This window comes from Pristiophorus japonicus, chromosome 13, assembly GCF_044704955.1.
Source record: "Pristiophorus japonicus isolate sPriJap1 chromosome 13, sPriJap1.hap1, whole genome shotgun sequence".
In the NCBI taxonomy this organism is placed as follows: Eukaryota; Metazoa; Chordata; class Chondrichthyes; family Pristiophoridae; genus Pristiophorus; species Pristiophorus japonicus.
The window spans coordinates 46,538,358-46,563,582 of NC_091989.1; the positions used below are offsets into that span (position 1 = coordinate 46,538,358).

A 25,225-nucleotide genomic window follows, 5' to 3' on the forward strand; every position below is an offset into this window, starting at 1 on the left:
TCCCGAGGTATGGAAAGTGGTCCATGTTGTCCAAGGCTGCGCCATGGATTTTGATGACCAGGAGTCAGTGCTGTGTGGTGGGGTCAAGTTGTTTAGTATGTTTAGTGTAAGGTCCATGATTTCGTATGCCTCGGTTAAGATGTTGACGATGGCTTGGAGTTCAGCCTCTGAATGTGCGCAGACGCAAGCGTCGTCCGCGTACTGTAGTTCGACAGCAGAGGATGGGACAGGCTTGGATCTAGCCTGGAGGCAACGAAGGTTGAACAGGTTCCCACTGGTTCTATAGTTTAGTTCCACTCCAGCGGGGAGCTTGTTGAGCGTGAGATGGAGCACTGCAGCGTGTAAAGATCGAGAAGAGGGTTGGCGCAATGACGTCAAGGCCAGCTCTGAGCTGGCCGAAAGGACTTCAAAGGATGCCATCGGATCAGGAGAGGGAGGACAGAGTTCAGACCTGTTCCAAATTATATATTTATCCTCGTTAGATTATTTATAAATCTCCCTCAGCTGCTCCAGGCTCGCGCTGCCTCCGCTGTCAAGGAGACGCTTATTTAAGGACACGGACCTCTGGGGAGCCGTGATCGGCAGAGAGGGGTAGCGAAAACCATCTCCAGCGGTACCCTGCTCCTGACAAAATGCCTGGAACACGACCTTGTCATCACCAACACCTTGTTCCGCCAGAGGGAAAAGTACAAGGCATCGTGCAACACCCTCGCTCCAAACACTGCCATCTGCTCGACTCAGTCATCGTTCGAGTGAGGGATCGCAAGGGCATGCGCATCACCCGCGCCATGACAGGAGCCGCGACTGCTGGACGGACTACCGCCTAATCCGTTCCATTATCAATATTAATATAGTCCCAAAGCAACAATGGCATCAGAAGCAATGCCGCAGAAAAATCAATGCCAGGGCACTCAAAGACCTATACAGCCAGCGCCTCACTGCCAACCTGGCGACCCTCGGTGACCCCGAGACGCAGAGTGTCCACAGCACTTGGTCTGGCCTCCAGGCCACCATAACCAGTACCTGCGAAAAACGCTCGGCCACTCGACCAGGAAACACAAGGATTGCTTTGATGGGAATGACCAGAAGATCCATGAGTTAATAAACCGCAAGTACAGGGCATTTCTGAACTTAAAGCAACAACCCAACTCGGGTGCAGCAAAGCAGCTCTACAGATGGCTGAGTGCCGAGGTCCAACAAAAAACCCGCGACCTGAAGAATAGATGGTGGGTGGAGAAAGCACAGGGGATTCAGCAGCTGGCCGACAGCCATGACGTGAGAGGATTCTTCACTGCAGTCAAGTCCACCTACGGTCCAAGCACATAAAGCCCCACCCCATTGCTGGCCAAGAATAGGGAGACACTCATCAAGGACACCGAGGCAGTCAGGGCCCACTGGAAGGAGCACTTCAAAGATCTCCTTAATCGAGACTCTGCCTTCGACACGAGTGTCCTCGACTCCATCCCGCAGCATGCTACCCGCCACCACCTTAGCAAAACCCCAGCCCTGCAAGAGGTAGAAAAGGCCATCCATCAGCTCAAGAGCAACAAGGTATCAGGAGCAGATGGAATCCTCGCTGAGGCACTAAAGTATGGCAGCGAGGCACTATTGGCTCGAATGCATGACCTCATCTCTCTCATCTGGAAGGAGGATTGCATGCCTGGAGATCTGAGAGATGCAGTAATCGTGACCATCTTTAAAAAAGGGGACAAGTCCGATTGCGGCAACTTCAGAGGAATCTCCGTTGTCGGCCACTGGGGAAGTCATTGCTCGAATCCTCCTCAACCATCTTCTCCCTGTGGCTGAGGAGCTCCTCCCGGAGTCACAGTGCAGAGTCCGTCCATTACGGGGTACAACGGACATGATTTACGACGCGACAACTGCAAGAGAAATGTAGGGAACAGCACCAATCCTTGTACATGACCTTCTTTGACCTCACAAAGGCCTTTGACACTGTTAATCGGGAGGGACTCTGGAGTGTCCTCCTCCATTTCAGCTGCCCCCTAAAGTGTGTTACCATCCACTGCCTGCTCCGCGAAGACATACAAGCCATGATCCTGACCAACGGATCCATCACAGACCCAATCCATGTCCGGACCGGGGTCAAGCAGAGCTGAGTCATTGAGCCAACCCTCTTCTCAATCTTTCTCACTGGCAGCTTGATGACATGACTGCTGCTCGACGCTAAGGGTCCCCTTTCGACAGCGCTGCAATTAATTTAACATCAAGAAAGCTTAAGTTTTCACCAGAGATCGCAAGATCTTTGTGGGCAGTTCCCCACCCGCCCCCCTCCGCACCATGCAGAGGTCAACGGCAATTGCTGTCGCTTGGCCGCTGGCTGCAAATTCCGGGCTATGAAGTATTCTCCATTAGTAAACAAAGTGACCAAATTTCTCCCAAAATTTTTTTTAGCAGGATCTTTGGTGGGCAAAGAAACCTGAAAATGTGTTAAAAATTAGGAATTCCTAAAAATATATAATTATGCAAATGAAACTGTGACGCGAATAATACTGTGTTTAAATGATTGTATTAGTGCTTGAGACAAGTATGGGGTTAATGTATAAACTGTGACTTAGTTGAACTGTGTAAGTTTCTGTTTCCTGGAAAGTTTGTATTAGAATTCGAGACAAAATGATTTTTTAGCTAGTTAGATTAGGTGATGCACGATATTCCACATAGAGGCTCCACTGCATGACCTTGGCCTGCCAGGCTTAGCTGAAGGCCCAAACTATCTTTCTTCCATTATTACTAATAACCATATTATAATGCTAAGGTAAAATTTGGAGTTTGTTTAACAAAACTGCTTGTGAAGATAATGAAAAGTAAATTAGTATAAAGGACTTAGAATTAAAGTAATTTATCGGAGGTAAGGTATCATCTCAATGATGGAATAGTCTGTTCAATTAAGAGGAGATAGTTTGATAGCGGTTGGTTGAACAGACAGTTCTAGCTCTGATTTAACGGCTTAAGGTTGTGCCTGAGACATGCACTGGCTGGGGACAGGGCCGGATGAGAGAAGGGGGAGGATCCAGATGCATTGGCTTCCAAAACGTATAAACAAGAAAGCATGTATAATGATTGTGAAGATGATCCCTTGAGGGAGGGGGTCTTCACCTGTAAGTTTAGACAAAGAACTCAACAAAGAACCTTGTTTTAAGGGAAATCTCCATAGGTTAAATGGTCCTGTCCATTATTCTACCTCAGGACTACCCCTAAAAAGAGAATAAAAGGAAGAGCTAAAGAACCCTTAGCTCAGACATTGGAGCGAGGAGCTCCCAAGAGTGGATCAGGTGGTCTAACACTCTTCCGAGGGTGGACCCATGCTAACCCTAGTCCACCACTTTTTGGTAGTTCAAGAGACAGAGACTCATGTGAGACAAGGAGAACGAATAAGAAGAGCTGTTCGCACACGCCAGCTGTCTATCCAACTGTGTCCGGTACCAGCTACTTGTCACTGTCGTATGTTTTTTGCTGTATAACTATTGTCTTATATTCCATCCTATACTCCGATTAAACACAATATACACACCATATTGGTTTGCACTCGATCCTGATTATTTGAAAGATGAGAGATCAACAAATGTGGGCAAAACGCAGACAAATCATCTAACTGAAGGATTGAATTTCTGTAGCAGATTGCACAGAAACAAATTTTTCCAATAAAACAACTATTTCAAAAAAGTGATGCTCGACACACTCAATAGCTACTTTCAACTTCCGCCTCAATAAATTAAGTTTATAGATACCTACTGTGCAGTGCTTCTGGAAAACAAAGTGTATATTTCAAACATAATGCCAGGGGAGAAGATGGAAATCCCTGCTCAGTTTCAGTTTTTCACTATAAAGTGACGACATGAATCGCCATCCAGAAAATCAAACATATTTATCATGCCCTTATTATATAGTGTACCAAATGACTAAGGAGCTAGGACCTCCCAATTTCTGCACACAGGTTAATTTCCTGCCATCCCCAATAAATTTTCAACAATGGAATTCATCAGTTACAGGACAGGAGGAATCAATTTACCTGAATACCATCAAGTAATTTGCTCATACACCAGAAACTGTCAGCTTCAATGTTCTGCAGGACCTCATCAGGCAGGCTGGAAACATCAAAATTTTCCACTTCTCCTTCTGCAAGAGGGCAAAAAGAAAAATAAATAAGAATATAACCCAAATTACAGGCGTGCTGTGAGCATTTTACCTTTGACAATGCACTCAAAAATTAAAGCACCCACACATGGTACAGTTACATTCTTTATAAAATTATTTAACGGTTGAATGGTCCAAAACTACTTAATTCAAGTGATACAGTTTTAATGGTGAAAGAGAGAAAATTGTGCAATATGTTTCGCAGTTAAGATACAAATTACTTCAACAACCTAATAGTCCCTTAATTAAGAAAGAATCTCAGTAATCTTCTTCAGAGTAAGCTCCATGAAACCCCAAGGAGAGTTGTGAAATTCAATTCCTCAGCTCAATGCAGAAATGTTTGAATACTAATGATCAAAATACCACTTTGAAATGTCTCCAAAATCTATCCCAAAACCTACACTACTAACTTGAATCTGCGCTCTGATCAACTGAGGAGGATATATTACATGGCCAGCATGTGAAACACAACTTTTCCTGCTGCTCAGGAATTTTACTTTCTTTACCTAAGTATTTAGCTGTTTAATCATGTGGGATTTTTTTTTAATTCAATTTCTACATTACATCTACATTCATTTTAAGATTATGCCCTCTTGATCTAGATTCCCCCACCAGTGGAAATAGTTTCTCTGTATCTACCCTATCAAATTCCTTTACCATTTTCAACACCTCGATTAGATCACCCCTCAATCTTCTGAATTTAGTAAAAAACAAGCCATGTATCCTAAATTACAACAGTGACTACATTTCACAAGTCTTTCATTTACTGTAAAGCGCTTTGGGACATCCCGAGGTTGTGAATGGCACAATATAAATGCAAGTTTTTTTCTTTCTCAACTTTTCATCACAATTTAACCATTGGTATCATTCTGGTGAATCTGTGCTGAACCCATTCCAAGGTCAAGAAATATTTCCTGAAGTTTGGCACCCAAAATTGAAAACAGTATTCCAGATGGGGTTGATCCAAGGCTCTGTACAACTGAAGCATCATTTCCCCCCGCTTTGTATTCCAACCCCCTTAAGATGGCCAAAATTTGCCTTTTCGCTTACTTTTTGTACATGTACACCAGCTTTTAATGATTATGTACATGGGCACCCAAATCCCTCTTGCTCTGTCAGTTCCTAGGGCCCAAGTTTCCACATGATTTGCGCCTGATTTTTAGGAGCAACTGGTGGAGAACGGACTATCTTAGAATTCGCAATTCTTCACATTTTCTTTTCTGCAGTTCTAGTCAGGTAGAACAGTTCTACTTTGGAACAGAATTTTTTCTTCAAAAAGGGGGCGTGTCTGGCCACTGACACCTGATTTGAAAGTTTCCACAGTGAAAATGTACTCCAAACTAAAGTAGAATGGAGCAAGTGAAGATTTTTGTAGAACTGAAAAAACCTGTTCTACACATTAAAAAATCAGGCGCAGGTTACAAATCAGGCGTCCAGAACGAGGCGGGGGGGGAGGGGAACTCATTAAATTCTACAATCAATCCTTATTTATACTTATACAAATAAATCCAACCTGAATAAACATTTATAAGCAAAGAAAAGATTAAATAAACCATCTTCCTACCTGTGTGAAAGTGCTTCAGCCAGGGAGAATTCTGCAGCAAGTCTCACAAAACGAGGGAGCCGACCGAATGAGGGCCGGGGGGTGGGGGGGGGGGAAGAAGAGAGGGAGCCAACCGAACGCGGGGAAGGGAGCCGACGAACGGGGGGGGGGGGGGGGGGGGGGGAGGAGAGAGGAGGGAAGGGAGCCGACGAATGCGGGAGGGAGAGAGCCAACCGAACGCGGGCGAGAGGGAGCCGATCGAACACGGGTGGGAGCCTACCGAACGCGGGGGTGGGGGGGGAGGGAAGGGAGCCGACCGAACGCGGGGTGGGGGGCGGGGGGGAGGGAAGGGAGCCGACCGAACGCGGGGTGGGGAGGGAAGGGAGCCGACCGAACGCGGGGTGGGGAGGGAAGGGAGCCGACCGAACGCGGGGTGGGGGGGGGAGGAGGGAAGGGAGCCGACCGAACGCGGGGTGGGGGGGAGCCGACTGAACGCGGGGTGGGGGGGGGGGGAGCCGACCGAACGCGGGCGGGAGGGAGGGAGCCTACCGAACACAGGCGGGAAGGGAGGGAGCCGACCGAACGCGGGGGGGGGGGGGGGGGGGGGGGAGGGAATGGAGCCGTTCCAGACGGCTGGCGGGAAAGCGAGAAGGCTGCAGGAAGCCTCAGAAATTGAGGAGCCATTTCCCGACGGCAAAAGGGGGAGGTCGTCGGGAAACGGCTGCCTCAACTTTGAGGCTTCCTGCAGCCTTCTCACTGCTACAAGAAGCCTCTGTGCTGATGGCAATGTACTTTTATTAAAAAATGTTCAAAAACTAAACAGCTACAAAGAACGACAAAAATGGCCGAGTGCCAATGTTTTTTTCACACTGAGCATGCGCGAACGCTCCAACGCGCACGTGCAGCGTTGCCGGCAGGAAAAAAACTAATTTAAATAGTACCCGCCCCCTCCCACTTACAAAATTGGCGCGAGTGTAGGCTCCGCCCCCCTGGGCGCCGCGCCCAGCAGACAAGGAGCTGCAGAACGCTCCAGAATCGCGAGCTTTTCTTCCGGCGCCATTTTAGGCGCGAAAAACGGGCGCCCAGCTCGGAGGGGCGCCCGTTTTTTATCATGTGGAAACTTGGGCCCCTAGTCTCTCACTGTTTAAAAAAGAAATTCCGATTGGTCTTTCTCAGATCCAAAGTCGATGACCTCTTACTTCCCGACATTGAACTCCCTCCGCCATGGTTCTGCGCACTTAGTCTACCTACGTCCTTTACAACTTCCTGCTCCCACTGACACAACTTACTGTGACTCCATTCCTCATGGAAGAAACTAAAATAAGCTTATACCCCAGTACAGATTCTGTCACATTCTGCCAATGTTGCTTTTATCCTTACTCTCTGTCTCCGACCTTTCCATCAATTAGCAATTCAGGTCACAAGGTTACGTCCAATACATTGCTGTTTCATTTTTGCTAATAATCTCTTGTGCCTTCTGAAGTCTATATAACAAATGGGCACTCCTTTGTCCACTATGCAGGCGACCAATGTTCCCGCTAAGCTGCACGGGCACAATCGTCTTCTAGGTCCCACGCAGGCCCGCTTACTGACTTTGATTGTAGATACCACGCATGCACAAAACTTTGAATGGGCCGCGAATTGAAGGAAGCAGGCCGCACAGGAGGCAATGCAGCTTACAGGGGACTTCGCTCCTGACCTACTCAAAAAAATTCAACTAGATTAGTCAGCTGTGATCTTCCCTTCACAAATCCATGTTGACTCTCGTTGATCAGCTCATACTTATCCAAGTGCTCAGTTAGTCTATCTCTGATAAATTCCAGTAACTTCCCCGCAACTCAGGTTAAAACTGATCGGTCTGTAGTAACCTGGTTTCTCCCATTAGCACTTCTCCAATCCAAAGCCACAATTCCAGAATCTAGAGTGAAACTTTGTACTTGATCTCTTAGAGTAGCACATTGTCTAAAACCACGATTAAAGAACTGATTAGGTTATTGTTGTTAGATAAAGGCCCATCTAACTGGCCTACAAGATCTGGGTGAAGATCTGGTTAGAAACAGAATTAAAATCTATAATGATAAGTTTAGTAAAAGATGATCAAATGCTGCATGAAACCTAGCAATTCCTGAGCTGCTGGGATCATAGGAATGGGATCACAGGAATGGGATCATCGACACACAAGACAAATTTACGCATTCTCTTCTGAAAAGGAGTAACAAGAGAAATCTTCGCTCTCAAATCCGCACCATGAAAAAAGGCACTTCTTAAAAAATCAGTCAAGGTGAAAAGTAATGTACACTGATATGTAAACAGCACTATAAATTGAATATATTAGTATGCAAAAATTGGAAAGTGAAGCATTTTTAAATTTACTGAAGTACTTACCCTCTGGGCTACGGTACTCTTTTAGGCATCGACTATCAATCTCGTGCCAGTATTTATATTGAGAATATACTGTAAATTTCTTCAAAATATCGAGCCTACATATTTTGCAAGTAAAACGTCCCAAGGTGCTTCACAGGAGCATTACACAAAATATGTTATCAAGCCACATAAGAGGATATTTGAGCAGATGACCAAAAGCTTGGTCAGAGTGGTAGATTTCAGGGAGTGTCTTGAAGGAGGAAAGAGAGACAGAGAGGCGGAGGGATTTAAGGAGGGAATTTCAGAGCTAAGGGCTTCGGCAGCTGAAAGCACCAAGGTTGCAAACAGTCTGGTTCAGTCTCAGATAGTTTCCAGGAAGAAGGATGGAGTTTGTGATAGCGATCAGACAATAGCTTTGGAGGAAATTTCTGCTCCTCCATTACCTGATAGTGGACAAGCAGTTTGACAATAGAGACAGTGGAGGTGTGGTGCAAGTCACCCAGGTTGCTGAAGGACACATGGGTAGAAATTGAGAGGTACTGGCCACAATCTTCCAATCTTCCTTAGATACAGGGAGGATGTCAAATGATTGGAGGATTGGAAATGTGACACCCTATTACAAAAAAGGGGAGAATGATAACCCTGGCAATTGCAGGCCAGTCAGTTTAACGCAGTGGTGGGGAAGATTTTAGCAACAATAATCCAGGAGAAAATTAATAGCCACTTAGACAAAGCATGGACTAATAAAGGAGAGCCAGCATGGTTCTGTTTAGGACAAGTAATGTTTGACTAACTTAACTGAGTTTTTTTGGTGAGGTAACAGGGAGGATGAGGGCAGTGCAGTTGATGTTGTGTATAGGACTTTCAACAGGCATTTGGTATCACATATTAGGCTGGTTAGCAAAATTGAAGCCCGTGGGATTAAAAACTGCAGTATGTTAGTGTTAAGAAGCAACCCAGGGTATAGAGAGTTAATCCATTAATATAAATGTTTATTTTAGTTAGTTTCAAAGATCTTTATTCAACAATAAGGAGTCTGGCCACTTGGGATGGTTGTATCCTGACGATAGACGAAGCCAACCTAGTTAAGAAATAATGAGCGCAGAATAGGATAATGGATGACATAATTCAAGATAGCAAGGACAGCAATCACCTGTCCTTGTGTGAATGGACTCGGCTGCTAAACACGTTTCTAGGGTCCGAGTGGCTCCCCTGGTCTCAAGGACACCTATTGCTTATGCTATATCAGTTCATTTATTCATAGGCAGTCCCTCCGAATCGAGAAGACTTGTTTTTACTCTTAGCATGAGTTCTTAGGTGGCTGTACAGTCCAATAAGAGAACCACAGTCTCTGTCACAGGTGGGACAGATAGTCGTTGAGGGAAAGGGTGGGCAGGGAGCCTGGTTTGCCGCACGCTCTTTCCGCTGCCTGCGCTTGATTTCTGCATGCTCTCGGAAACAATACTCGAGGAGCTCAGCGCCTTCCCGAATGCACTTCCTCCACTTAGGGCAGTCTATGGCCAGAGATTCCCAGGTGTCAGTGGGGATGTGTATCGGGCGGGGGGGGGGCGCTGTCTATGTACACTATAAAAATAATGCCTAAGCTGTATGTGCTTTGAGATGGTGATAGCAGACAGCCATACCTCTCCCTTGCTAGCTTGTAATAAAGGATTGAACTAAACGCGATGATCGACTCTCGAGTGGTACTTTGAACCATAACAATTAGAAACTAAAGATGTCTAAAAATGCATAAAACTGGCACAGAACTGGAAACGAGGTGTCTCCTTAGATTGATAGGAAATGCTTCAAATTGCTAATTATCTGTGGTTTTCAAGTTAAAGCTTCAGGTTCTTTATGTATCTTTAAGACAATTTGTATGGAAAGGCTTAGAATGGAAGGAAGTTTGTAGGAATTAATGTAAACACAGGCAGTTTGCAATGTCGTAAAGAACGGTTGAGGTGAGAAAGCTCTGGTTTGGCTTCATAAGTTCAAAGGATAGAGGAAGAATTGGAAGAGAGAGAGATGAAAGGAATTCTACAGAAAAGCATCTTTGAGAAGGTATGAACTATGACGTGACCAAATTCAGAAGACATCTTTAAGGTGGGTTTTTGAAACACGAATCGAGACAAAAAACTAGAAGCTTTAATGGATATTATGGGCTCAATTTTCCCCAATGCCGTTTTTTGGCATATTACAAGAGGTACGCCCGTTTTTTTTGCCCCGACTACTCCAAAAAAAACTTGCAAGTTTCCCTGTTCGAATTTTTGAAATTGGCGCCGCACAGCCTGTCCTTTAGTTTCGGCGGGGTGGAGCCTAATGTCTGCACCGAAAAAATGATGCTCCCCCCGCCTCTTCTGCGCATGTGCGAAAAAAAAATTATGTTTTTTTATGTGACTGTTATGGGCGTGCATTCGGCCATATTTAAAGAGCCAGTTATGAATGAGAACTTTAATTCTCAGTGGAAAAATCAAAACTGCAATATGCAACGCAGCTCAAGGACCAAAAATTTCTCAGAGGACGAAGTGGAGGCACTAGTTACTGTAATTGAGGCCAGATGGTACGAGCTGGACACCAGCAGAAGTCACATAAAACTTTCACAGAATCATAGACGTTTACAGCATGGAAGGAGGCCATTTCGGCCCACCGTGTCCATGCTGGCCAACAAGAGGCTATCCAGCCTAATCCCACAATCCAGCTCTAGGTCATTAACCCTGCAGGTTATGGCACTTCAGTTGCACATCCAAGTACTTTTTAAATGTGTGAGGGTTTCTGCCTCTACCACCCTTTCAGGCAGTGAGTTCCAGACCCCCACAACCCTCTGCGTGAAGACATTTCCCTTCAAATCTCCTCTAAACTGTCCACCAATTACCTTAAATTTATTCCCCCTGGTTGTTGACCCCTCTGCTAAGTTTCACCAAAAGAAAAGAAACGCTGGAACCAACATGCAGAAGATTACTGTGCAATGATGAGCACCCAGAGGTTTGGAGGCCAGTGCAAAAAGTGGCAGGATCTTGGTGAAGTAGTTAGTGCAAGTAATATTTTCATTTATTCACTGGAATTGCAATTGTAAATGTGACCAGCTGTATGTCCCACCCAGCAGAAAGACCCCCTCTCTGAAAAGTTATATTTTCATCTTTGCAGGGGAAGGTGGCACACAACAAAAGGGAAAGAACTCCAACAGGAGGAGGCCCGGCAAATCTGCACCCGCTGGCCCCCTTGATAATAGAGGGTCGCTGCTTTAATGGGTCCTGCCTGAAGAAGAGAAACCACCACTGCACAAGCTGGGCCCACACTAGAGGGAGAGGGTAAGTCTTGCAAATTCAACAGACTGGCTTTGCTAAATGTTAAGTATTGCACGGGATAGCTATGCTTCGGTTCATGAGGATGTCTCCGTCAGCCAGGCTTCGGTTGATACAATGTGCTATCATTCATCATGGTCCTTCAAATGAGCCTGTTGCCTGCGCTGTGTGTGCCTACTCATTCCACCCTGCCCCCTCCTCTATTGCTAACCATTTGGCTGTTCTGTTATATTTTGCAGAACTTGAGGCCAGCCCTAACGAGGCTGATGCCGATGCAGACGAGCCTGAAGAGAACATCTTCCAATCCCACCTTCCAGAACAAGAGCATGGGGGTGAGGGGAGAGGATTAAGCCCCCACTGTTGAACTCGCTCTGGAGGAGGTGCAGGTGCCGCCCATTGAGGTGCCAGCCCCTTTCCTCAGTGGTACAAGTGTTGGGACATTCCATGGTTTCTCTCAGTCCGAGGCTGTGGGTCCCAGTGGGATGCAGTGAGCCACACCCAGGGTTTGATGGGGAATGAGAGCTCGACAGCGCTCTTCTGAGGTGCAGGATCCAACAGATATGGTTCAGATGATGGCAATGAATGCAACAGCATTGACGTTACGCTATCACTCCTGAACAACATCAGCGGGGTGGGTGATGAGATACCGGGACTATCGGGAGAAATAACAACACTATCACAAGAAATTGAAACACCGTCCGGACACATGAGGGAGGGAATGTTGCAGATGGTTCAGACACTGTCAGGGCACGAGGGAGGGAATGTCGGAGGTAGCTGCTGAAATAAGGAAATACGCCCAGACCCCGTGGCCATTGACAGAATCAACTGCCACTCCCACTCCAATCCCCAGACCGGCTTCTGAAGAGGTCCAAGCCGAGCCCTCCACATTACCGCCTGCCCACACCCCTCAACAAGAACTGCACATTACCAGAGTTGCTCAAAAGAATAAGCTTGGTACCATAACAACATAAGAAATAGGAGCAGGAGTGGGCCATACGGCCCCTCACGCCTGCTCTGCGATCCGATCATGGACTCTGGTCTACTTCCCTGCCTGCTCCCCACTATCGGTCAAGAAACTGTCCATCTCGGTCTTAAATTTATTCAATGTCCCAGCTTCCACAGCTCTCTGAGGCAGCGAATGCCACAGATTTACAACCCTCAGAGAAGAAATGCCTCCTCATCTCTGTTTTAAATGGGCAGCCCCTTATTCTAAGATCATGTCCTCTAGTTCTAGTCTCCCCCATCAATGGAAACATTCTCTCTGCATCCACCTTGTCAAGCCCCCTCATAACCTTATCGTTTCAATAAGATCACATCTCATTCTTCTGAATTCCAATGAGTAGAGGCCCAACCTACTCAACCTTTCCTCAGAGGTCAACCCCCTCACCCCCGGAATCAACCTAGTGAACCTTCTCTGAACTGCCTCCAAAGCAAGTATATCCTTTGATAAATATGGAAATACGCAGTATTCCAGGTGTGGCCTCACCAATACCCTGTATAACTGTAGCAAGACTTCCCTGCTTTTATACTCCATCCCCTTTACAATAAAGGCCAAGATTCCATTGGCCTTCCTGATCACTTGCTGTACCTGCATACTAACCTTTTGTGTTTCATGCACAAGTACCCCCAGGTCCCGCTGTACTGCAGCACTCTGCAATTTTTCTCCATTTAAATAAATAACTTGCTCTCTGATTTTTTCTGCCAAAGTGCATGAACTTACACTTTCCAACATTATACTCCATCTGCCAAATTTTTGCCCACTTAGCCTGTCTATGTCCTTTTGCAGATTTTGCGTGTCCTCCTCACACATTGCTTTTCCTCCCATCTTTGTATCATCAGCAAACTTAGCTACATTACACTCGGTCCTTTCTTCCAAGTCGTTGGAACTCGGGAACCTAACCCGAGAAATGCTGCGCCACCGCCTGCGGACAGGGGTGAAGTCACCAAGACCAAGCGCAGTGAGTGGTCTTAGAATAAGGTGGAGGAGAGATGGGTGCAGCCTTTTTTGCTGCTGCTGTTGTTATTATTGTTGTTACTGTTGTAACTGTTCTCAAATTAAACGTTTTTTATAAGTTATGTAAATTTACAAGTTTAAAAGTTTGTAAGTGTTCTGAACTAAAAACTAAAGTCTGACACAAATATTTTATTAAAGTTTAAACTTTTGAATAAAATATATTTTAAATTATAACTGAATCATTTCCATTATTTGGTCCATTATTAACAAAACATTTTGAACTAAACAAGAATTTCCATTATTTATTCCATTAGCACAACACAACATTATGGAACAGGTCCAAACAGTAAACATGGTCCATTTGGAATAGTTGCCGCTGAGCCTTCAGGCAGCAAAGCGTTCACGGATGAGCTGCTGGCACAAGGCTCGAACAATCGTTAGAGGGGCACGACGGCCCGCCCTCCTCCGCCGTCGTCGTGCTCCAGGTTCAGGTAGTCGTCCTCCTCCTCCTCGTCATCTGCATCTTCTTCCTCATCATCAGCCACTCTCGCCTCAGGTGTGTCTTTGACTAGCAGCTGCTGCTGCCTCATGATGGCTCAGTTATGCAGCACACAAGAGTGAACTGAGGACAATCTCATGGGAGCATTGCAAGTAGCCTCCAGAATGGTCCAGGCATCGGAAACGCTGTTTGAAGATGCCAATGGTCCTCTCTGTTATGCTGCGCGACGCAATGTGCGACATGTTGTATTCCCAGTCAGCTTCTGTCCGGGTTACGTGTAGGGAAATCATGAGTCAGGTGGTGAGGCCGTTCCCTTTGTCTCTCAGCAGGCAGCTCTGCCCCTCTGCCTGCTGCTGAAACATGGCAGATATAGCGCTCTTGCGTAGGATGAATGCATCATGGGTGCACCCAGGGTATTTCGCATTAACTGACATGATGCAATGCATGTCGTCACACACGAGCAGCACATTCACAGAGTGGAAGCCTTTTCTGTTCTTGTACATCTCGGAATCCTCCAAAGGTGCTCACAAGGCGATGTGGGTACAATCAATGCAGCCCTGTACCTTTGGGAAGCCAGCAATCCTAGAGAAGTCCACAGCCCTGTCATGCATTGCCTGGGTGGTCATGGGGAACTTTATGTAGTCATTCCTCCTGGCATATAGTGCAGCAGTCACCTGCCGAATGCAGATGCGTTACATGTTGAGAAATGGCGCACACATCCTCAGTTATGGCCTGGAATGATCCGGATGCATAAAATGAAAGTGCAGCTGTAACCTTTACTTCAACTGACAAAGCAGTCTTCCTGATGCTTCTAGGTTGCAGGTTTGCTTTTACTAACTCTCAGATCTCAGTTACAACTTCTTTGTGGAAACGCAACCTTCTCACACAGTCTGCATCACTCAGGTGCAGGTAGGAATGCCTGTCTTGATATACTCGACGTGAGTAAGGCCTTCTGTCCATCATCCTCAGTGCTCTGAGGTCCCTCATGCGATGATGTCGAATCAATCGTCTCCTCTGTAGCACCATCATGCAGAAGGCTTGCACGAGGTATGGCATTGTCAATACTGCCCCCATAATTAAATTGTAGCTTTGCAAGAAGCTCAAAACAGCAGAACAAAGGACCGAAAGCTTCTTTCCCCTTTCTCCCCCCCAAGGTCGATGCCCTAATATGGACCACACCCTGGTATGCGCATGCGCAACAACTTTGCTTAGAACGGGAAACTATGCATTCAATTTTTATGGGGAAGCTCTATAGGTCAAAAGGTCTCGTCAATATTCAGGTTCAGGCCTACCCCTAAAAAACCTTAAAAGTGACCTACTAGAAGCTTGTAGTCACAGACGGGGGAGGGGGAGGGGTGGGGGGGGAAAGAGAGAGAGCGCAACAGAGAGAGAGAGAGCGCAAGAGAGAGAGAGAGCGAGAGAGCGCGAGAGGAAGAAGAAAGAGAGAGAGTGAAGGAAGCCGTCGACGAAAGGAAGAACAGAATTGCTCACGTTTCTCAACTGTCTGTCCGAGGGGATTTATTTCAACTACTGTTACGGTCGTATGTTTTTACTGTATAAATAATGTGTTATATTCTATCTTAAACTCTGATTAAACACAATCATCCACCATATTGGTTTGCACTCTAACCTGATTATTTAAAGTGACCAAAGTTAGTCGTAAAGAGGCAATTTCTAACAAATAGCAGCATGGATACAAAATTGGTTATAGGATAGAAAACAGAGTTGTGATGAACAGTTGTTTTTCGGACTGGAGGGAGGTATGCAGTGGAGTTCCCAAGGTTCAGTACAAGGACCATTGCCGTTTTTGAAAAACATTAATGACTTGGACTCGGGGGTACAGGGCACAATTTTGAAATTTGCAGGCAACACAAAACTTGAAGTGGAGTAAAGAGTGAGGAAGATAGTAATCGACTTCAAGAGGACGGACGCATGGCAGACGAAATTCAATGCAGAAAAGTGGGGTGATGTATTTTGGTAGGAAGAATTAGGAGATGCAAGACATGCTGAACGGTACAATTTTAAAGGGGTTGCAGGAAAAGGGAGACCTGCGGATGCCTGTGCACAAATATTTGAAGGTGGCAGGACGGTTTAAAAAAGCAGTTAATAAAATGTATGGGATCCTGGGCTTTATAAATTGAGGGATAAATATTAAAAAACAGGAAATGATACTAAATCTATATAAAACCTCATTTGGCCCGAGCTGGAGTATTGTGTCTACATCTGGGCACCAGAAGGGACATGAAGGCTTTGGATAGGGTACTAAAGAGATTTACTAGAATGGCTCCAGGGATAAGTGATTACAGTTACGTAAATAGACGGAGAAGCTGGGGCTGTGCTTCTTAGAGCCGAGAACATTAAGAGGAGATTTGACAGAGGTGTTCAAAATCATGAGGGCTTTAGATCGCGTAAATAAAGCGAAACTGTTCCCAATGGCTGAAAGGTCGATAACCAGATTGACAAGAGATAACATGTTAAAACTTTATTTACGCAACGAGTGCTTAGGTTTGGAACTCACTGCCTGATAGGGTGATGGAAACAGTTTCAATAGCAGCCTTCAAAAGGGAATTCGATAAATATTTAGGAGAATAAATTGCAGGGATATGGGGATAGAGCAAGAGAGTGGGACTATGTGGACTGCTGTTTGAAAGAGCTGGCATCGACACGATGGGCCGAATGGCCGCTTTTTGTGCTGCACTATTCTATGATACTTTCATTTCATAACATCAAGGCAATTAGGCAAATTCTGTGTCTAGTGTGAAAGCAATGCTATCACAAGATTGCACTTGTTCAATAATGCCTCATACTACTATACAATAGCTTCATTTTCAGATGTCAAAGAAAATCCCGATTCATTGCCAATGCAAAACTGTTGTGATGACCATGCAACACACTGACACAAGACTCTCTGTAGTCATTAGCTGCCGATTTTATCCTCGAGAGCTCCCTCACTCGTGCTCAAATGTCAACGAGTACAATAGGTTCTTTCATGCAGCTCTCACCAGATACTGACGCCACATATAGTGCTAAATCTTAAAGTCAGGATTATTAATTAGATCACATCCACTTTCACAAATCTAAATTTTGCATTGCTACTTCCTTTTGTATATTGCTGAGTTAGCGTGTGTAACACTGTTTCTGTCTATCAGAACCACTCTATACCATACCTTCTCTTCGAGCCAGCAGGATCTAAGTATCATGGACCATAGAGAAAAGTTGAAGATGATAGTATTTGTGCACTTTACAGAGGGTGGGGGGAAGATATGATCCTATAAATTTTGTTTGTTTCTTTGAAAACCCTCCACCAATTTTCAGAGTTGCAGCGGGCTCTGAAGTCCTGCAGGACTTGCTATGTGAGGCCGGCATCACTGCAGTGCATCCGCGAGGGTGAGATAGCATGTTTCAGGAGGTATTCACCCCGCAGCATAAGATGGTGCAGGCAGAGAGGGAATGGGTGACTGCCAGACAGAGAAGGAGGACCAGACAGGTAGGGCAGGAGTCCCATGAGTGCATCTCGCTTGCTAACCAGTTTTCGGATATAGGTGAGGGCGATGGTTCCTCTGGTGAGTGCAGCAAGAGCCAAGTCCACGGCACCATGGGTGGCTCAGCTCCACGGGGGAAGGAAGAGGAGTGGAAGAGCAATAGCGGTAGTGGATTTAATAGTTAGGGAACCCAAATATGTTTTATAAATACATTAAGAACAAGAGGATAACTAAGAAAGATAAAGGCCTATTAGGGACCATAAAGATAACCTGTGTGTGGAGGTCGGAGACGTAGGTATAGTTCTTAACGAATACTTTGCGTCTGTTTTTCACAAAAGCGAGGGACAATGCAGACATTGCAATAGGGAGGAGGAGTTTGAAATATTAGATGAAAAATAGGGCCTTAGCATCTTTGAAAGTGGATCAATCCCCAGGCGCAGATGAAATGTAGGCTGTTAAGAGAAGCAAGAGAGGAAATAGTAGAGGCTCTGACCATCATTTTCCAATCCTCTCCTGCTACAGGAGTGGTGCTGGAGGACTGCTAACGTCGCACCATTGTTTATAAAGGGAGAAAGGGATAGATCGAGTAATTACAGGCCAGTCAGCCTAACTTCAGTGGTGGGAAAATTATTGGAAAAAATTCTGAGGGACAGGACAAATCTTTGTTTAGAAAGACATTGATTAATCAAGCAGGATTTGTTAAGGGAAGGTCGTGTCTGACTAACTTGATTGAATTTTTTAAGGAGGTAAGATTTTGGCAAAGCTTTTTATAAGGTCCCGCATGGCAGACTGGTCACGAAAGTAAAAGCCCATGGGATCGAAGGCAAAGTGGCAAGTTGGATCTAAAATTGGCTCAGAGGCAGGAAGCAAAGGGTAATGGTCGATGTGTATTTCTGTGACTGGAAGGCTGTTTCCAATGGGGTTCCGCAGGGCTCAGCACTATGCCCCTTGCCTTTTGTGGCATATATTAATGATTTGGACTTGAATGTAGGGAGTATGATTAAGAAGTTTGCAGATGATACAAAAATTGATCATGTGGTTGATAATGAAGAAGAAAGCTGTAGACTGCAGGAAGATATTAATGGACTGGTCAGGTGAGCAGAACAGTGGCAAATGGAATTCAATCCGGAGAGGTGTGAGGTAATGCATTTGGGGAAAACTAACAAGGCAAGGGAATACATAATAAATGGTATGACACTGAGAAGTGCAGAGGAACAGAGGGACCTTGGAGTGCATGTCCACAGATCCCTGAAAGTAGGATAGATAGATAGGTGGCTAAAAAGACACACTTGCTTTTATTAGCTGAGGCATAGAAAACAATAGCAGGGAGATTATGCTTGAACTGTATAAAACACTAGTTAGGCCACAGCTACAGTACTGCGTGCAGTTCTGGTCACCACGTTACAGGAAGGATGTGATTGCACTGGAGAGGGTACAGAGGAGATTTACGAGGATGTTACCTGGACTGGAGAATTTTAGCTACAAGGAAAGAAAGGCTGGGGTTGCTTTCTTTGGAACAGAGGAGGCCGAGGGTAGACTTACTTGAGGTATATAAAATTATGAGGGGCCTAGATAAGTGGATAGGAAGGACCTATTCCCCTTAGCAGAGGGGTCAATAATCAGGGAGCATCAATTTAAGCTAAGTGGTAGGAGGTTTAGAGGGGATTTGAGGAGAAATCTTTTCACCCAGACGGTGGTGGGTGTCTGGAACTCACTGCCTGAAAGGGTGGTAGTGGCAGAAACCCTCATAGCATTTAAAAAGTACTTGGATACATACTTGAAATGCCGTAACCTGCAAGGTTACGGACCAAGAGCTGGAAAGTGGGATTAGGCTAGATAGCTTTTTGTCAGTCGGCACGGAGACGATGGGCTGAATGGCTTCCTTTTGTGCTGTAAATTTCTATGATTCTATGATTATTAAGTAATGATTTTCTACATTTGCACACATAAAGCAAACGGGCTTAATATCCCATTCATGAACCAGCAAAATATGAGGATGGCAAAAAAAGCTGCTGTCTTTATGAACCTTTATAATAATTTAGGTGCCTCATACATGCAGAATGAATTATGCATTTTCCTTCAAGATATGGAGAAATCTAAAAAGCAAGAGATTTCAACCAATGTCTCAAAATAATTATTTAAATAAAATTTTAAATGATGCTAAAAACAAACTCACATCCTGTGTGCACCATGTGGCTGCATCATCAGAAAACTTAAAGTATTAAGTAAATGGACCTTATTACTGAACGCAAGAATGCTGACAGTGCAAGCACAGTGTGAGTGATTAAGAGCCTCTTACAGCATGAAAAATCACAGCAGCAGCACCCAGGTCTCACTATGATCCAACACTAGCCCAGATGATCTTTTGGAAATGTTGATTTTACTTTCTCCACTCCATTTAACAGTTAAGTTGCTGCTGTTAAAGACTGACGTTCCCTGCCTTGATTTGTACTGTGTGCCTAATGGGTCTGTGGAAGGGTCACTGTCACTGACACAAACACTCCTATTGTCAGAATAAAATTCTCCAAGTGGATGCACAACTTCTAATTGTGGCATTGAAGAATAAAGTACTGAAAAGTACATAAATGATCACAGTTCTGTCAACTGCACTTAGCCTATTGTAGAGTGTTTTCCCTGAGATGGAGCTACACCTCAGATATTTAATTTCAAATGAGCAAAGCTCTCAATACTTCCAATGATTAAGTTCAGTACTGTAAACACACCCAACATAAACTTACACTCTGCTAAAAAAATATATTCACAGCATAAAATCCATTCTAAGATAGCGCAGGTATGTCCAAGCGTAATTTATTCATATTTTATCCTTAGCACGATGAATAATAATACTAAAAGGGTTTGTGGCACAAGACATAAAGTCCTTTAAACTAATGCTACCAACAAGGGTGTCACTCATTTTATAAGGTACACTGATGTACATTGATAAATATCTGCCGAAATTTATTCCATGTGCTTATTCATTCGGAATAGCATTTGATAACAATTATAATTCAGCTCAGAAGAAAAGGGGAGGGAGGAAAGGGATTTTTTAATATCTTTAAATGTGCTTCAAAATCAAAACCGAAAAATTTTATTTTGAACATACTGAAAAGGTAAAAAGTTGCCCCAAGAAAGGAAGAACTTGGATTTTTCTAGCAGTTTTCACAACCCCAGGATGTTCTGATGTGCTTCACACCCAATGAAATACTTCTGAATATGTGTAAAGTAAGGAAATGCATCAGCCAATTTGTTGTTTATGAGACCTTTACATGCGCAATGAAATAGTCATATTTGTTTTACGGTGGAGTATAATGTTTGCCAGATCACTGGCGAAGCTCCTGCTCTTCTTTAAATAGTGTAACAGATCATATGATCTGAAATTCATTACCTACAAGGGTGGTGGAAGCAGATTAAACAGTAACTTTCGAAAGGGAATTGGATATAAACTTGAAGAGGAACATTTGCAGAGTTAGGGAGGGTCGAGCAGGGGAATGGGACTAATTGGAAAGCTCTTTCAAAGATCAAGCACAGGCATGATGGGCTGAACGGCTTCCTTCTGTGCTGTATGATCAATTATGTCAAGTTGAGAGAGTAGACAAGGCCTCATCTGAAACATGGCACCTGCAACAGCGCAGCACTCCCTTAGTGCTGTACTGACTTGTCAGCCTAGATTCTGTGTTCAATTCTCTGGAGTGGAGCTTGAACCCATCGCTTTTTGAGTCAGAGGCAAGAGTGCAACTCCCTTAGGCTGATAAGTGAGGTTCAATAGTGAGGCTTATATGCCATCATTGCAGCATCAACATTTGCGACGTTGTGTGAAAACTGTTTAAAAGGACTTTTCTAGCAGGTCACAAAGTGCTTTTCGTGCAACAGAAACAATCAACAACAAATCAGGCACCTAAGCACCCGATAAAAACACATTCATTTGAACCAAAATGTTACTGGTTTCTCACCTTCCTACCATTAAAACATCAAGAGACATGCTCTGCAGTGGATTGTTACAATTTAAAATAAACAAAGCTAGAAAAATAAACCTGCAGCATACTTGTATAGGCTACTGCATTGCTTTCCAAAGTGGTAGAATGTGTTAAGCTTCAGGTGAGCAGGAACCAAGCACAAGTCGGAGAAGCGTCAAGAAGAGAGAAACTTAAAGGAGTACCATTGTCACTCACATGCTGCCAATGGCTTAGAGCAGCACAGGTGAAGCCAAGAAGGGAGAACATCGTATCTTAACATACTGGTGGATGGCAAAATTTAACTCACAAATATGGCCAAAGTCAATGCAAAAACAAATCCAGCCACATTTGCCCACTGATATTGATAAGCATGTAAGCTCTGAAATACTAAGCACAATAGTAATCTCCTAATAAAACATTTTTATGGATTGGCTACTAATGCTTTCTGCGGATCTTATTGCATAACTTTGGCTCGTGTCAGTAGTGGTTACATCTATAAATACAGAATAAATAGTATCTGTAAATTAAAAGCACATTTCTTATAATAAGGATTTTTAAAACTTAGTTTTTCCTCAGAAATGCTTTCGCTTCAAAGTATTCAAGTATTCAAATGCAAAGTGATAGTGTGATTCATGTTATGATATATTTACTTTGTTATAAAGTCTGACGATTCGATTAATTTCTATGGTGCCTCTCCGTACTTGGAGATTATCTCCCTGGGGCACTTGCTATTTAATGACAAGTGCTGCCACTAATTACCCATCATATCTCATCAGCAAAGCCTATATAATTACAAAAATTATCATGCTGACCTCATATGCGATTGCTGAACAGCTTTATAATGACCTAAAACTGTAATACTGTCTTATGACTATCGCCTTGGATGTAAAATGGTATAGCAATCGTGGCCGAAGCGAATGCTCAAGTATTCCAGATGTCACTGTTACATTTAACTTTATTTTTTCCCAAATAATTAGCTTAAGAGGAGAAAAATCGGATTTGTTTTTCCGTATTGTGCTGGCTGATTAAAAATAGGTCACAGGAAAACAGTGAGCAGAAAGGTAATCCAACAAACATTGTTCCTGCTTTATTCAGCCTTCACAAATAACTGAATTAAGCCACAGCAATACAGAAAACAGAAGTGGGAAATCCTAGGGATTTAAAAAAAAAAAGCTACATATGCAAACAAACCCAAATACTTGAGCCCTGCTTTTTGGAATACCCGTGTACAGACCTTGGACAGGTTTCCACTGATACTTCAGTACAGGAAGAAATTCCACATGAGCACATGAAGTGTTGGGGAAATTGATGGATTGAAGGCCGATAAATCCCCAGGGCCTGATGGACTGCATCCCAGAGTACTTAAGGAGGTGGCCTTGGAAATAGCGGATGCATTGACAGTCATTTTCCAACATTCCATTGACTCTGGATCAGTTCCTATCGAGTGGAGGGTAGCCAATGTAACCCCACTTTTTAAAAAAGGAGGGAGAGAGAAAACAGGGAATTATAGACCGGTCAGCCTGACCTCAGAAGTGGGTAAAATGATGGAATCAATTATTAAGGATGTCATAGCAGCGCATTTAGAAAGAGGTGACATGATAGGTCCAAGTCAGCATGGATTTGTGAAAGGGAAATCATGCTTGACAAATCTTCTGGAATTTTTTGAGGATGTTTCCAGTAGAGTGGACAAGGGAGAACCAGTTGATGTGGTATATTTGGACTTTCAGAAGGCTTTCGACAAGGTCCCACACAAGAGATTAATGTGCAAAGTTAAAGCACATGGGATTGGGGGTAGTGTGCTGACGTGGATTGAGAACTGGTTGTCAGACAGGAAGCAAAGAGTAGGAGTAAATGGGGACTTTTCAGAATGGCAGGCAGTGACTAGTGGGGTACTGCAAGGTTCTGTGCTGGGGCCCCAGCTGTTTACACTGTACATTAATGATTTAGACGAGGGGATTAAATGTAGTATCTTCAAATTTGCGGATGACACTAAGTTGGGTGGCAGTGTGAGCTGCGAGGAGGATGCTATGAGACTGCAGAGTGACTTGGATAGGTTAGGTGAGTGGGCAAATGCATGGCAGATGAAGTATAATGTGGATAAATGTGAGGTTATCCACTTTGGTGGTAAAAACAGAGAGACAGACTATTATCTGAATGATGACAGATTAGGAAAAGGGGAGGTGCAAAGAGACCTGGGTGTCATGGTACATCAGTCATTGAAGGTTGGCATGCAGGTACAGCAGGCAGTTAAGAAAGCAAATGGCATGTTGGCCTTCATAGCGAGGGGATTTGAGTACAGGGGCAGGGAGGTGTTGCTACAGTTGTACAGGGCCTTGGTGAGGCCACACCTGGAGTATTGTGTACAGTTTTGGTCTCCTAACTTGAGGAAGGACATTCTTGCTATTGAGGGAGTGCAGCGAAGGTTCACCAGACTGATTCCCAGGATGGCGGGACTGACCTATCAAGAAAGACTGGATCAACTGGGCTTGTATTCACTGGAGTTCAGAAGAATGAGAGGGGACCTCATAGAAACATTTAAAATTCTGATGGGTTCAGACAGGTTAGATGCAGGAAGAATGTTCCCAATGTTGGGGAAGTCCAGAACCAGGGGTCACAGTCTAAGGATAAGAGTTAAGCCATTTAGGACTGAGATGAGGAGAAACTTCTTCACCCAGAGAGTGGTGAACCTGTGGAATTCTCTACCACAGAAAGTTGTTGAGGCCAATTCACTAAATATACTCAAAAAGGAGTTAGATGAAGTCCTTACTACTCGAGGGATCAAGGGGTATGGCGAGAAAGCAGGAATGGGGTACTGAAGTTGCATGTTCAGCCATGAACTCATTGAATGGCGGTGCAGGCTAGAAGGGCCGAATGGCCTACTCCTATTTTCTATGTTTCTATGTAAGCTTTCATATACTTGTATCCTATAGTACAACTTCAGGGTCTTTATCCATTGAGCTATCAGATTAAAAGCAAGCATTATTACTCAACATAACAGCCCTGTAGATACAATAAGGACAAATTCTTGCACCCATGGATCATGCTGTGACTATAGCTGAAAAAAGGTTCAGATCCCTCCCTGACTGGTTAATGAGATATATTCTACCACTCAATCTACTGATCTGGTTAAAAAAAATATGCTGTTACCGTATAAAACAAAATACAACTGGCGAGATGGGCAAATGCCTTTTGTTTCACCTACTTTATTGATTTTCAAACTAGTGTGCTTTTGGAGCCCCCTGCACATTTGATCCCACTTGCGGGCTCCAGAGATCCTTCCAATAGTACCATACACCCAGCAATTCCCTGTCCCGGCTTCTAAGACAGAGGTAGCTCTCCAAAAGAAAAGCAGTGAGAGATCATTGCTGGAAATTTTTATTAATTGCAAAATGCAACTGATGTAGTATGTAATATGTAGTAAGTGAAAAACAGAAAAAAAGGAATCTGATGACCTCTCATATCCCGTAGAATGTGGTGACTAGTTTGAATAACTAGGACTTAAACAGGCAATGGCCCCAAAAGATCAATAGTCATTTCGATACAGAATGCAGTAATGGGAGGTAAGGTTTCAGCACATCAATTCCAGCAGAAGTGCAATATCTTTGAAAATAAAACAATAGGTTCTAATGGATGGCTGAGGAACTAGATTCAAATCCCAGGTGATACAAAGAACCAAAATGGCATAATTTTCCTGATACCTTTACTGAATCTAGATACAAAATAATCTCCAACTGAATTTCCCATAAGACGTTGCATGATTGCTACATATGCCGTCATAGGAAAATGACATGAGAGATACAGTAAAGAACTACATTTTTGACGGCCTTTTTTTTTATTCTCCCATCATTGTGAATAAATGCCATGTCTGTGTTTGGCCCTTGCTTCAAATAACTGGAGTAAAATTATTTACTTCTTGCAGAAGCCATATTCTACCTCCCACTCCATGACACATTATTGATACAGCAACACCATGTAGGTT

The 25,225-nt window shown here is 44.1% G+C and overlaps 1 protein-coding gene across 1 annotated transcript in view; it reads right to left on the minus strand.

The window, feature by feature from the left end:
* Positions 1 to 25,225, minus strand: part of tbc1d22a (TBC1 domain family, member 22a) — a 294,045-nt gene that overhangs the window by 55,329 nt on the left and 213,491 nt on the right. The window contains exon 10 of the mRNA XM_070896745.1: positions 4,028 to 4,134. Coding sequence (XP_070752846.1) covers positions 4,028 to 4,134 — 107 coding nt within the window. The remainder of the gene's footprint in view (positions 1 to 4,027; positions 4,135 to 25,225) is intronic.